At 39.7% G+C, this 13382-nt stretch overlaps 1 protein-coding gene across 1 annotated transcript in view; it reads left to right on the top strand.

Moving 5' to 3' along the window:
* Positions 1-5622: 5622 nt before the first annotated feature.
* Positions 5623-13382, top strand: part of shc3 (SHC (Src homology 2 domain containing) transforming protein 3) — a 19846-nt gene continuing 12086 nt past the window's right edge. Inside the window, exons 1-2 of the mRNA XM_061060647.1 lie at positions 5623-8693; positions 12859-12929. Coding sequence (XP_060916630.1) covers positions 8037-8693; positions 12859-12929 — 728 coding nt within the window. The 5' untranslated portion in view covers positions 5623-8036. The remainder of the gene's footprint in view (positions 8694-12858; positions 12930-13382) is intronic.

Raw genomic sequence — 13382 nt, 5'->3', positions numbered from 1 at the left:
CACTCAGTGTGAGTGAGCGTTGATAGCCAAGGGGTTCATTTTCTCGCCTCATGTACAGAGGCTGTGTTCCTCGTCGCAGCGGCCGTGGATTCAAATCCGAACTCTGCCATTTCCTTCATGTCACCTAGGGCCGGGCGATATGGACCAAAACTCATATCTTGATATTGTTTAGCTGAATGGCGATACTCGATATATATCGATATGTATTTTATTAACAGTGAAAACACATGGAAAAATAAACTACCTGTTTGTGAATTTAAATAGTAATATAATAAAAATAAAAATGTTCCTTAAATACAATAAAAGAGAGAGAGAGAGAGAGAGAGGAGGAGCAGGGTTAAGAGGGACAGACAGTCAGTCGTCATCAGTGAGATGAGAAAAAGGTGACCTGGCACCTCTGTAACGTTATTTTAATGCAACTTAAACTATATCGATATTAACGATATTGTCTTACCCTATATCTTGTTTGAAAATATATCGATATATCTTAAAAACGGGATATATTCCCCCCCCCCTCTGCGGTTGTACTATCTACAGTAATAAAGACAAAAAGGCCCCAAAAAATAACTTTAAAAAAATAAACAAGGTCCTAATCTTATTCACAAACAACACATTGTCTTTTTTAAATAAAGTATTGACATATAACCATAACTCTTTGAAGAAGGTTTGACTTGATAAATAATTGTATTGTTTTTATGAATGTTTGGAAACCAGTGGATATTGAGACTATCCCTCACACACATTAAAACACACAGAATCAGGTTACTGTTGCTATACGACTACACAAACGAATGAACCATTCACTGACGGCTCAAATGATGCCCCAGACTTGATTATGAGAATGAGCTCTCAAGGCTGTGGATGTTATTGTCCACACAGGAAATTCTTACATCACTCTGCTCTCTCTTCAAGTAGGCTAACAACATTGTTTCCCTTTGCCATTCATATTATTGTGTTTCATTAAGCTTTAAAACACACACACACACACACACACACACACACACACACACACACACACACACACACACACATTGTATAACAGCAATTGAAACATGGTAGCATACAGGCTCATTATATAGGTCACGATGTAGGACAACAACAAAAAAAAACCTATATTCCGTTCGGTGTAACCCAATGTTGTGTTGCTTTTGTTTATTTTCTCCTCGTGCGTATTATTGTGACTTGTCAATAATATCCATACAACAAAGAGTGTCGGAGAAATTCAACAAGTCTGTAGCAGCAAACGGGGGCGACGGACCGTCACGGGTTTTTCTTTCCTCAATATCATGTAAGCGAAGCAGGAACAGAGGGGTTCTTTGGAGGGGCGGGTGCAAAAACCCAAACTTCAAACAGATCTGTAATATTTTCCAAACATGTTTTTATTTGCTTTCATCGAACAAATTCACACAAGATAGAAAGAGAAGTGATCATCTTCCGTCACTGTCGTTGCTCCACACACAGTAATCTGCAGGTTGACTGTTGTTAAGCCTGTCATATTTAAATGAACACAAATCCTGCAGTCACATGTGTACACAATGTTTCAACAACCTTTGAATTGACTTCTTTAAAAATAATAATCCTCTTTTAACTTCTGCATCAACGTCAGGTCAAAAGTCTCATCTGTCCAACACTCTGCTATTCAAGCAGGTGAACATAAGGCTTTTTGAACCCCGGGAAAGTTTTTCATAGTCCTAGGAACTGTTGGAACCATCCCCCCCCCTTTTTATTGATTCCGCACCACAGGAATTATGAACTTTTTTAGTTCCTAGTACCCCGTTTAGAAGAACCTTTTTAGAGTAGGTACCATGGTGGTGCGAATACGGACAAAAAAAAAGTCCCTGTGGTGTGTAGTTCTCAGGGAACTCCCTGGTGGATAGTTCCTCTTCAAAAAGTCCCCAGAACCGTTTGGTCTGAAATCACCCATAGTGAACATTTTCCCCATCAGCATGTTAGCATTCACCAATTTACCCGCAGAGCATTGAGTGTGTCTGTACTCTCGTGACTGATTTCTCTTCATATTCCACTAACGTTATAGAAGCGTCCTGTTTTCACAGGCAGCATGTTTAATCACAATTCACAAGTAAAAACTATGGCTTTGCTGCACAGGTGTCTTTATCAGAGCTAACTTGGTGGATAGACTGCTTTGGGATGATACAATACTGTACCATATGATACTTACTGTATATAATGTTATAACATATGTTGCATTATATTACTGTACAAAACGTTACTCAACTAAACTATACAATATATAATAAGATAAAATACGATACATTAAGATTAGAGCCGTACCGATTAATCGGCCAGCCGCTAATATCAGCTGATATTAGCATATCAAGTGACTATCAGTATCGGCTAAATTTACCTCCGATATGTGCCAATATTTCTAGATTTTGTTCATCAGTCAAATAGCATTTCTTTTGTGTTTAATTGTATTGGACTAGCAGTTCTCTTTCACCAGCAGAGGGTGCTATCTGGATTACAAAAAGCGATTATGCAGGTACATGCGCAGATACTTTTCCACAAGTGTTTCGATAACTGCATTTGAACGATCAATGCAATAAATGTGTAAATCTACGTCTATCATTACAGGCTTAAGAAAGATATCAGCCAATACATCAGAATCAGATTTTTTTCTCTCACCGATATCGATATCGGTATCGACATCGACCTCAAAAAGTCCCATATCTAGTTACGATTAGCAACGATCTGGTTCTATACTATATGATTCACATTTGTCTTGGACCTGAATGTAGCATACAGTTATCTGCCTCCACAGTATGACAACAACAACAATGACAACATGTAAACAAAGAGGCTCATACCGATGACAGCCATGAAAGAATTATTGAACATATTGCATATTACTGGTTAATAACAGTGGGATGCAATGTGTGAGAATAGCTCCAATCAGTGCACCCACAGTCATGTGTCTGTGCTTTCATTCCTTGTAGTGCAGATTCCTCCAGAGTATCTTAAACCAGCGAGCAGTGGTCAGCTTTGTGATGGTCCATTTAGGTTTTTTTTTATTACGGTAAGTGAATAAGCATTTCTTATAAATAACAAAATGGTCACAATTTACCAGTTTGCCTGTGTCTGCCCTCTCTGTAATATTGGTTATTTTGCTTGTAGCTATAGTCTGAAAATAACTCTTGCTTTTTTGAATGTTTTCGGTAGCCTGGCAACAGTAGTCATGTGGAGAAGTGTCTGCTGCTTTCCTCGCCAAAGGATGCTCTTTTCCACTGTCTCTCCTCCATTTTTAAGGTATGTTTGAACAATTAGATACAGATGATTTTAATTTAAACCTTTTACAAGTATCTTACATCTTGTATTGGCTATGAAATGTATATTGAATTTATCTCCATGGTTTATGAAAAGAGAGGAAGGTACAGGTTTCAGGGGTCTGCATGCTTTAATTTGAAAACTCCCACTGTCACATTCCTGTGGGTTGTTGAGATGAAGCAGCAGACGTTGAAAATATTCCCACCTTTTCTTTTGAAGTCAGGCTCCACAGTGGCAGAGAAATGGTGGGTGGGTCCTCAGTGCTTTTAGTGCTCACAGCCTGCTTCTTGAAGTTATATTTCCTGATGCCCTGATGCTATTTTATAAACTCTGCAGTGTGGGCTGTACACAATGGTGTCGCTCGGTTTCTTAATTTGAGTTTTGGGAAATAAACACAGGGCCCTCGACTCAGTCAGGGAATTGTGTAACTTTTACAGGTTTGGCTGAAAACATATTTAAAACAGACTTCAAACTTTGGTTGGACAGCTTTTTCGATTTCTCCACTCGTTGCCCATTGACCAGCCTGCAAAAGAGTCTAAAAATCTTTAAACATAAACTTAAAAGCTTACCTTTGAGTCAAGATTTACATGATTTACTTATTTTTTGTGTTCATGCTGTAAAAATATGAAGCCTTTTCTTTGTAAAATCTCATCTTTTTATGCGTTATGGTTAAGAATTCACATCATTTTATTTTACACTTAATTTGTGTACTTACAGTCTAAGGTATAATGTCTGCTGTAGTTTGTTTTGGGGGAAGGGAAAGAGGGGGTCTTTATTTCCTAGAATAGTTTAACATTTACTGAGATTAGTGAGAATGATTCAAAGGCACACAGAGCAGTAAATTAACAACAGTGCTGGTAGACGGAACATTTTCAGCTAAATATAAAGTGTCAATTTAAATACAACTTAAAATACAAAATATAAAAAGAGTAGATATAAGTGGACAGTGATCGGACTATCAGATGTAAACAGAACTATGTGCAGTAAACGAGAAAGAAATATAGATATATATACAGAGCTATGTGCAAGTAGGAAATACTAAATGATAAGTTATAAGGTGCATGGGGCATTAGGAGTTGCGGTTCAGCCTATATTTTTATACCTACGGACATTAAAAAAAGGAAGCATTATGTCTACCACTTAAAAACTTCCTGATCATTTCACCTAGTTAGGAATCTTCAAAGCAAAAAAGACCCTGTTGTGCCAAAGTATGGGGTTAGCTTTGATTGGGCTAACACTGTTTGGGGGAGGGGTTTACAAATAGGTCAACTGGATTTAATATCCTGCTCTTTGATTTCAATGGGTCACTTTGACAGATTTACCATAAACCAGTCTTTTAGAATGCAATAATGTTTTAAAATCAAACTACCAAACTCTCGTTTTTTTATTTCACAACTGCAAAAATGATGTCAGATTCAGATGTTTTCAAATATGAAAATATTCATTTTAGATGCATTTCATACATAGCTGTGAAAGTCAAAACGAATAGCACCAAATTAGGGTTCAGTTCAATTTATTGAATATTAACATCCTTAAGCTTCCATGCTGCTATAGAAGAGCGTTCAAACATTAGATAGTGATGGTTTTAAGTAGGCCCCGACTGATATCGGATTTTTAGAGCCGACATCGATCTCGATATTAGGAAGAGAAAAAATCAGATACCAGTATATCAACCAATATCTTTCTTAGATCTTTAGAGATAGATATACAGAGATATACAAATGTTTTGAGTTGATCCCTCAAATGCAGTTATCATACACTTCTGGAAATTAAAAAGATGGACGAATTGGTCACTCAAATTTGAAGTAACTGTGCATGTACGCGCATCACCTTTACACTCTGGAGAGTGATAACGCTCGTAATCCATATAGCGCCCTCTGCTGGTGACAGCCAGAAAGACAACTGCTACTTTAATACAATAAAACTCAAATGAAATGCTTTTTGACTGATGAATAAATCTAGTGATGTTGGCACATATCTTCGATAAAATGAGCTGACACCAATAGTCACTTTATATGCTAATATCGGCGATATTATCGGCGGCCGATTTATCGGTCGGGCTCTTTAGGGTAGCGCTTTAGGTCATTGGTACGATATCAAACCCATCAAACAGCAGCAAGTTACAAATGTAAGTGTCTGTGTTGAAGTTAGTTTCTCATTAGGTGTTCTACTAGAATAACAAGTCAATGACAAAAACTCTAACAAAGTGGGATTTGCTTATAACCTAATAATGTCTCAAAGGGTCAAAATAACTCTGAAAAATGTAATAAGATATCAAAGGGTGACCTAAAAGAATGAATGATAAAAATGCATCTACGCATTTGAAAGACACCAGATATGTATTTGTAATTCTGTCAAATGAGAATCCATGTGTTCTTCTATTGCAAATGTGTTATCTGCTCTCATACATAGAAACAGTACATTGAATGTGTAGGTGGTTACTGTTCACATGAATGCTGGGGAAAGAGCTGACGATGGAGACGGTCAAAATCAAGAGGGGTGGGGGGGGGCTTTTTCTATCTTTAGCTTCTTCTCTTGAAATATTTCTTTGTATTTTTATTTAGAAAGGCACACCGGGTTAATACATGATGGCAACATGTCACATCTGATGATGCACATTTTGTTTTTTAAAGGGCAACTGGGAGAAAACAAAATGTACACCTGCGTCTGGAATGGTCTCTTCCACTATTCTGCAAGCCTCCCCTGAATGAGTCATCCAGCCTGCTCCTCATTGGATAAGACCATGCCATCCCAAGGGATTGCCTTGCAGAGGCAGAAAGGCCTTGCTTCCATTCACAGAAACATTGGTATGCCTGCCTGCTATTTCATTCACACAAAAGACTAAATATTGCATGTGCTTTTTGTCCTCTGCTCCTTTTCTCCTTTGTGTTTTTTTTTGCCTCCTCCTTTGATTAGCGAGGGCCTGCATTTTCTACCCTGCTTTTGTGTTTGCCTTTTTTTTTTTTTTTCAGAGGCGAGAAGGCAGACGTGCTGTTTTTTTTTTTTTTTTTTTTTTTTTTTTCAATATTTGCCAGGCAGGAAAGAGAGATGTTGGGAGGGACTGCAGTGCGAAATCTGCGGCAGAGTGAGAGCGGAAGCTGCTTATGAATGAGTGTCAGTCTTTTGGCTTAGCTAGATGCTCCTGAGGACATTTTCACATGAATGGTGTCTGGCTGTTTGCTTTCCGGTACCAGGGAGACAAAGATGCTTCATTGCTGCTGGTTTTAAGGAGACTTGAGGGCTTTTTTTTGTTTTGTTCTGTTATCCTTTTGGTTGTTTGGTTGACTCATCTGTCTGAAGCATGTCATTGGTGTTGTGTTTGTTTGAGTTGTAACGTCTCATCAGTTCAAGCTGGACTGATAGCTGTATATTTAAGACAAGATATGCAAACGATCTCCTAGTTGTTAGCTCCACATGTCAAATACTGTGAGGGATTAGTGCATTAACGCCTGATTATGAATATTTTGTGCAAAAATAGCCCCTGGATTAGTCACGTCATAGTCAGTCATAGTTTCTTGAAAGCGAATAACTGAGAAAAGGGTTGCTGTGTCATACATGCAGCTATTTTAAATGAAAATGGACAATATGTCTCTGACGTTTCATATTTCCAGTTAAGCTCAAATGTTATTGTGTCGTTGCGTTTATCATTTATAGAGCTTAGTTTGTCATCCTTAAAGGAAAATGACATCTTCGTGAAATATTTACATTTAATTCTTCAATCAAAGTATATTTGTCCAAACAGGACGACTCAGCCAGGATCTGATTGTAGCTTTTAAACCGATGCTTGTTATCGCTTTTTCATTCATCATCCTCTTTGTGATGAGTTTATAGCATGCGTCATCCATCTAGCACAACTTTTATCACCTCATCCACTTTCTAACAAGAATATGAGGAAATTATTCTGAATGATTTCCTTACCAAGTTGAATTATCAAGCTTCCTGTCTTTGTTCTTCATTTCCTTTTCTCAGAAAAACAAATGAGACTTGGAGAATTACAGAGAATAAATATCAGACTGGGGAATTTAAAAATTGATTGGTCCTAGTGTGCTGTAAGTGGGAGTTTTTTTTCTTTTTTTTCCCCTCCCTCCGACAGGAAGTGATTTGCAGTGTTCAGCAAGCCTTTTGTTGAGAAGGTTTTCTCAGATCAGTGAGTCATGCTTTAGCTCGGAGCCGGCAGGCAGGCAGGCAGGCAGCAGTCAGCAGAGAGTGTTTGCTCTTCCCTCGCAGTAACCGGGATCATCGACAACACAGACCCTTTTTTTGGTCTTCTTTTTACTTTTTGGATTTTTGAGGCTAGAAATCATCAACAGCAGCTGCATCCCCGCAGCTGGAAACCAAGCAAGCTGCACCACAACACTGGCAGCCTCTTAGAGACCTTTTTCTCTCCATCCTCGTCCTCTGTGTCTGCTATATGTCCATGGATTGTGTCTGTATATTTCCCTCTGAAGGATTGGATTGCAGCTCTGGATTTCATTGACAGCACATTGGACTTTGGCAACTGCAGCAGCAGCAGCAGCAGCAGCAGCAGCGGCGGCAGCTCAACACAACCACTGCTGTAACCTCAATAGAGAAAATTACAGTCAGGTGGCCTGTGATTTGCTGAAAGGCGTTTGCTGCCTGTACCACCGCTGCTATGTTACAGGAGAGGGTAATCAGCGCGGCTCAGCCACGTCTGCCAGCACGCCTGTGAACTAGGCAAGCTGCGCGTGTCGCTCGGTGGAGAGAGGGGGAGAGAGCAAACGAGAGGGAAGGGTATGCTTCACCGTACCAAATACAACCGCTTCAGGAATGAGTCAGTGACATCCGTCGATGAGCTTCTCCACGGCCTGTCCATGAACCCCAAGGTCTCGGCCAACTCCCAGTCTGCAGCCGAGACGTCCTACACACCCCCGACTGAGGTCCAGCCCTGCTCCACCGCCACCACTGCTTCTTCAAGCACTGCCGCCGACCACCTGGAAGATGGAGGCACCACCCTCTGCACCCTCATCAACAAGGTGTCCAACCTGAAATTCAGCAACTCGGGCAGCCTGCTCGGCATCAAGGGTCTGCCCTCGGCCGTCAAGGACCTGGCTGTGTCTAAGCTGCAGGTGGGTGGGGGTTCGGGCTCAGGGGGCTCCAGTGGCCCGAGCCCCAGTGCAGCAGCAGCAGCAGCAGCATCAGCATCTGGTGTGGGCGGCTCTCTGTGCAGCTCCCATTCTACCCCCTGCTCGCAGCTGGAGCCGGCCGTCAGTATGAGCAAGAAGAGCAAGCTTGACGAGCATCAGCCCGGCAGAGAGGACTGGAACCCGGGTGGTGGTGGTGGTGGTGGTGGTGGTGGTGGTGGTGGTGGTGGACTGGTGAGCAAACCCTCCAGAGGATGGCTACACTCGAGCGAGAAGATCTCCGGTCCTGGAGTGACATACGTTGTAAAGGTTGGTGCTCTGTCTCTCTCACATTGTCTTATTTTTTCCATTCATTTACCCGTTCTCTTTTTTCTTTCAATGACTCAAGCTTAGCTACCTGCATGGAGGGAGGTAATGTAGTTTCATTGGTACATCACAACATGCCCTTGAGTGGGTGGATGTAGGTTGGAAGGCTGAGTGAAGGAGCAGCGAGGAGAAAACAGACATTGAATAATTCAGGAAATAAAGAAGGTCAACGTTAGGAGGAAAAACAGCGATGTGGAAACAAAAAAAAAACAACAACCCTTTCTCTGTTTGATTTTCAACATGCCGTAATCATTTCAATATTTCCGTCTTTGTTGTGTATGCGGAGCCGAAGCATTATGCTTTTGTAACCATGGTGATGTGTTATTTCTGTACATTGTGCATCTCTATGGGCTCACATAGTGAAATGGTGGAAAAGGAAGGGGGGGGGGGGGGGAACAAAAAAAAAAAACAAGACATACGACACTGCAATGTTTGTCTCATCACGTTCGTGTTGTTCAGCCATCATACATCATTTAAAGGAGCACAAGTTGGCGCACAACTACGAGAGCTGTGAATGTCATCATGCCGGCAATGAGTCACTCGCATGAGGAGTGATGATGCTGAGCCCTGGCTCTTGAAGGTGTAAAGTGAATGGGAAAAAAAAAAAAAAATGGAAGAAACCATTCACACTGAATCTGAAATGGAGCAGAGAAAGAATGAATTGGCCTGAACACATTTATTCATCTGCTTTTTATTCATTCAGCACAAACAGATTAAAACACAGCTTTTGAATGCAACAATGGCTGCAGGTTAAATGAGTTATAGTCCAAATGTAGTAACACAGTTTGATTGCCATCATATGACACTTCCTACAACTTCCCTAAACAAAGCCTACAGTATCTGTGACCAGCGTGACTTTCCATTAACTGCATTAGGGACGGGAGCGCTTATTTGTCCAGTCGATGCCGCTGAAAGCATCCACGCTGTGACGGGGGGAGGAATGGGTCCAACCCCCCCTATCTTCCTTTCCTGTGGTTTGGGTCCTGTGTGTATTGAGTTCATCATGGTGTTATGCTCACAGCACTTTTAATTAGCGTCATGTGGTCACTCCCCCACACGTCACGCACCATTACTCTGAGGGGATGTTGATTGACAGTGACAGTGTTTACACTCACACTTTTAGCCCATGCTAGCAGTGCGCACACTACACATACTGTCCTACAACAGACGGCTTAAACAACCCTAAAAAACTACAACAATGAAGCTCCGATGAGGCTGGAGGAAACGGCAGATATGGAGGATAAATGTTTGGTGTTTTGCAGTCAAATAGCCAAGTTATGTGAAGTATTAAAAGTACCCTTAACTATTAGAACTACCATTCTTTCTTCATTAGTTCGTATAGTGTAACAGTCTTTTACTCATGTTACAATCCATGCCTTTTGGGTTAGCATTTTCCATGCTATTCAACTACAATAAGCAAAGACATATCTTTAATTAAACTGATGTTTCTGAAGAAAGAATGAAATATTCTTTGACCTAAGTGCAACACCATTATGATAACATTACTCTTATTTCTCTTCCTGCAAACCAGACGCAGCAGATGTCTGTTCAACATGACTCTGGTTCTGCTCGAGGTTTCTGCCTGTTTAAAGAATGTTTTTCTTTGTCGCTGTTACTTTACTGAATGTTGCAAATTGCTGAGTTGATGGTACATTAACGTTGGGTTTTTGTACATATTATATAAACCATTAGAGTCTAAATCTGCTCTTTTTGTAAAGTGTCTCCAGGTGGAATTTGTTAGGAATTGAGGCTATACAAATAAAGATTGATTGATAAATATTAACAGTTTTACAACAACTCTTCAAGAGGAAAGAAACTGATGGGGCTGAAAAATCAAAGTAAGAGCGATAGACATTGAAGTAAACTTTTTTTTTTGTTTGTGTTGAGTTTGGCGACCCCTGTGGACAAAGCATTACCTGCGTGAAACAAGTACAGTAACTATTGGAGGAAAGTCTTCCTGTTGTGGCTGCAGAACGCACAGTTTAAGGTGAAAGACTGGTTTTCTTATTCTGATTGACACTTTGGGGTCATTTATTTACCTGAAAGATTAAAAAAAAATATATACATCCAGAGTAATTATTTCCCTCCTGCAGAAACAGCCACGAAACAGCCAAGTCAAATAAAGTCTGGTTCTTAACTCACTTCATTTGGCAGCTACCCCCGTTGCAGTTTAAGACATTACATACCTGTATGTTAATAATCAATCTCTATGCTGATGGTGTCTTTAGTTTTTGTAGTTCACATAGATTTATCACTTTCATAACTGGCTGAAAATCCTCACAGGAGCTTTAAAAAACAAAAAAATATTAAATTATAACAACAACAAAACAGATATGCAATCCCGCTGGCTCAGGGCCTAGAGAAAAGAAGAATAACTCACTGCTTATTTGGATGCCAAGTAAGCATTTTATATCATAGGTATTCTGAGTAATGCGATGTGAAGCTACGAGCTAACTAATGGGCGCTAACATTAGCCTGCTAACACAGCAGGTCACAGGCAGTTGCAGCTCAAGCCAAGGAAAAGTTTGTCCACCGCTTGCGCTTAACTCCTTTGTGCGAACTCCAGTGGAGGGGGGTTGGAGGTGTGTCGCTGGCGGAGGGCGGAGGCTTCAGAATAGGAGAGGTGTGGCCAAACAGCAGTTTGTTTTGGTTTAACGCTGGTGCTCAAGGGCGACATCTACTGGAACGTCGCACATTCTTAAAAAAAATTAGCAAATACAAAATCATCCAAAAAGAGATGTTAGCTCTCATGCTGATGCAGCAATACTTAAGATAGCACTCGATTGATGGGTGAATAAAATGTAAATGAGTCTCAAATAAAATATTCAACCTTTCAAAATGATCATTAAAACTTTCTTAACTCCTAATTCTGTACGTTTTAATATTGTTTGATTATCGTAGAATCGTAGAATCATTTGCAGGTGCCCGTCTTAAGTTGTGTTTGCTGTTCTTTACAGACACCATCACTTTATTTTAGTTTTGGATTTGGATTATTTAGGATTAAGACTGAATAATAAAATAAAAGATTTAACATCAAGTTTATGGAAACCACATTCTGCTTCTAAGATGAAAAAAAAGGTGCATTTTTAACGAGTGGAAATTCCTGCTTTTACAGATCAGACATTAGAAATGTTTAAACCTTTGACTCTTTTCTTTTTTTTTTCAAACTGAGTCCGAACAAGAAGTTGTGTTCTAGACTCTGATGACTTATTAGATGTTAAGTGCCGGTCTCCCATTGATTTTCATAATTAAGTTGCCGCTCAGTTGAACAGTGTGATTTGTGTTCTTGTTTGTTGTTACAGCATGAGAGAGAAACGTCCTCACGTTGTGCTCAGAATAGCTCCTCACCAATTTTAGAATAGCTTGAAATACTTTTGTCCCTGCTGACTTGTTCACTTCAAACTGGCCGTTCTTAAAGTAGAAAACATTACAAATGTGCAAATGTCAGGTTGACATAATAGTATTTGTTTGGTAGTGCTTTTAAAATGCTCCCTGGAGAGACAGAGGCAGAGACATGACAGTTTTTGTTCTGATAACTTCGGTGTACTCTGAAGAGGAAATAGAAACAGAAGTGTGTCTGTTTTGTTTCCAGACAGATTATGAATGTGATTCTGATAATGAAAGGAACTCGTCAGCACAAAATGTTCCCCGTCTGTACAATATTAATCAGTGGAGGTGTTGTAATGTGAGTAGGTGGCTGGCGCTGGAGATGTTTTTTTTATGGGATAAGAGGATTTCATGTGTTGTAGTAACACACTGATGCAGCTTCCCATTCAAAAGAAACACATCCTGGGCTCGGACTCGCCTTTATACTGATGAACTTAAACATCATATGATCAGTTCCTCCAGCAGGGTTCACTTTTTTCTTCATCGATAAAACAAACATCCACATGTTTTTTTTTTGTTTTTTTTAAATATTTTTTGTTTTGCCTTTATTGGATAGGACAGCTGAATAGGGACAGGAAATGTTGGGAGTATGTCATATGTAAGACCTGTAATATTTCGGGGAAATCTATCAGGTTCGTTTCTGTCCATGATGAACTACAATGTTACTTTTCACACCTATTCAAAGTGTATTTCACACTGGCTTTATGTTTTTGTTCACCAGTATCTCGGCTGTATAGAAGTCCTGAGGTCGATGAGATCCCTGGATTTCACCACGAGATCACAAATAACAAGGTAAGGCCACACAACTCAGTTATTATTATTATTATGTGATCATTCATTCACATATAACTAAAAACTTAATAACTAAAAAGGACTTTTTAACTTGCAGTTTTTTTTACATGAACTTAAAAACAAAAATGAAAGATTCAATTAAAGAAACAGGACATTCCTGAGAGCCAAAGATATTGTCCTGTGTCAGTGAATATAAAATGATATTCTGTAAACCTCTTCAGACGTAAATATCTTATTGAATGGCCCACGTTTTTCTGATATGGACACATTTCAACAACATTAGATAATAACTTCTAATAAATGATGGACAGCCAGTTAAAGTCGTACAATAAGACTCTGTAAAAGTGTTTAATGAGGTCATGAATTTGATGTTTGCCACTACTGACACCTGGGCCAGAGTCACAAACAAGATAAACTGAGGAAGTTCTTCAGAATGTTTTTAAGTTTAGTTCC

The sequence above is a fragment of the Labrus mixtus genome, chromosome 17 (genome assembly GCF_963584025.1).
Source record: "Labrus mixtus chromosome 17, fLabMix1.1, whole genome shotgun sequence".
NCBI lineage: Eukaryota > Metazoa > Chordata > Actinopteri > Labriformes > Labridae > Labrus > Labrus mixtus.
The sequence above is the reverse complement of the archived record's forward strand: the minus strand, read 5'-3'. Positions and strand labels throughout refer to the sequence as shown.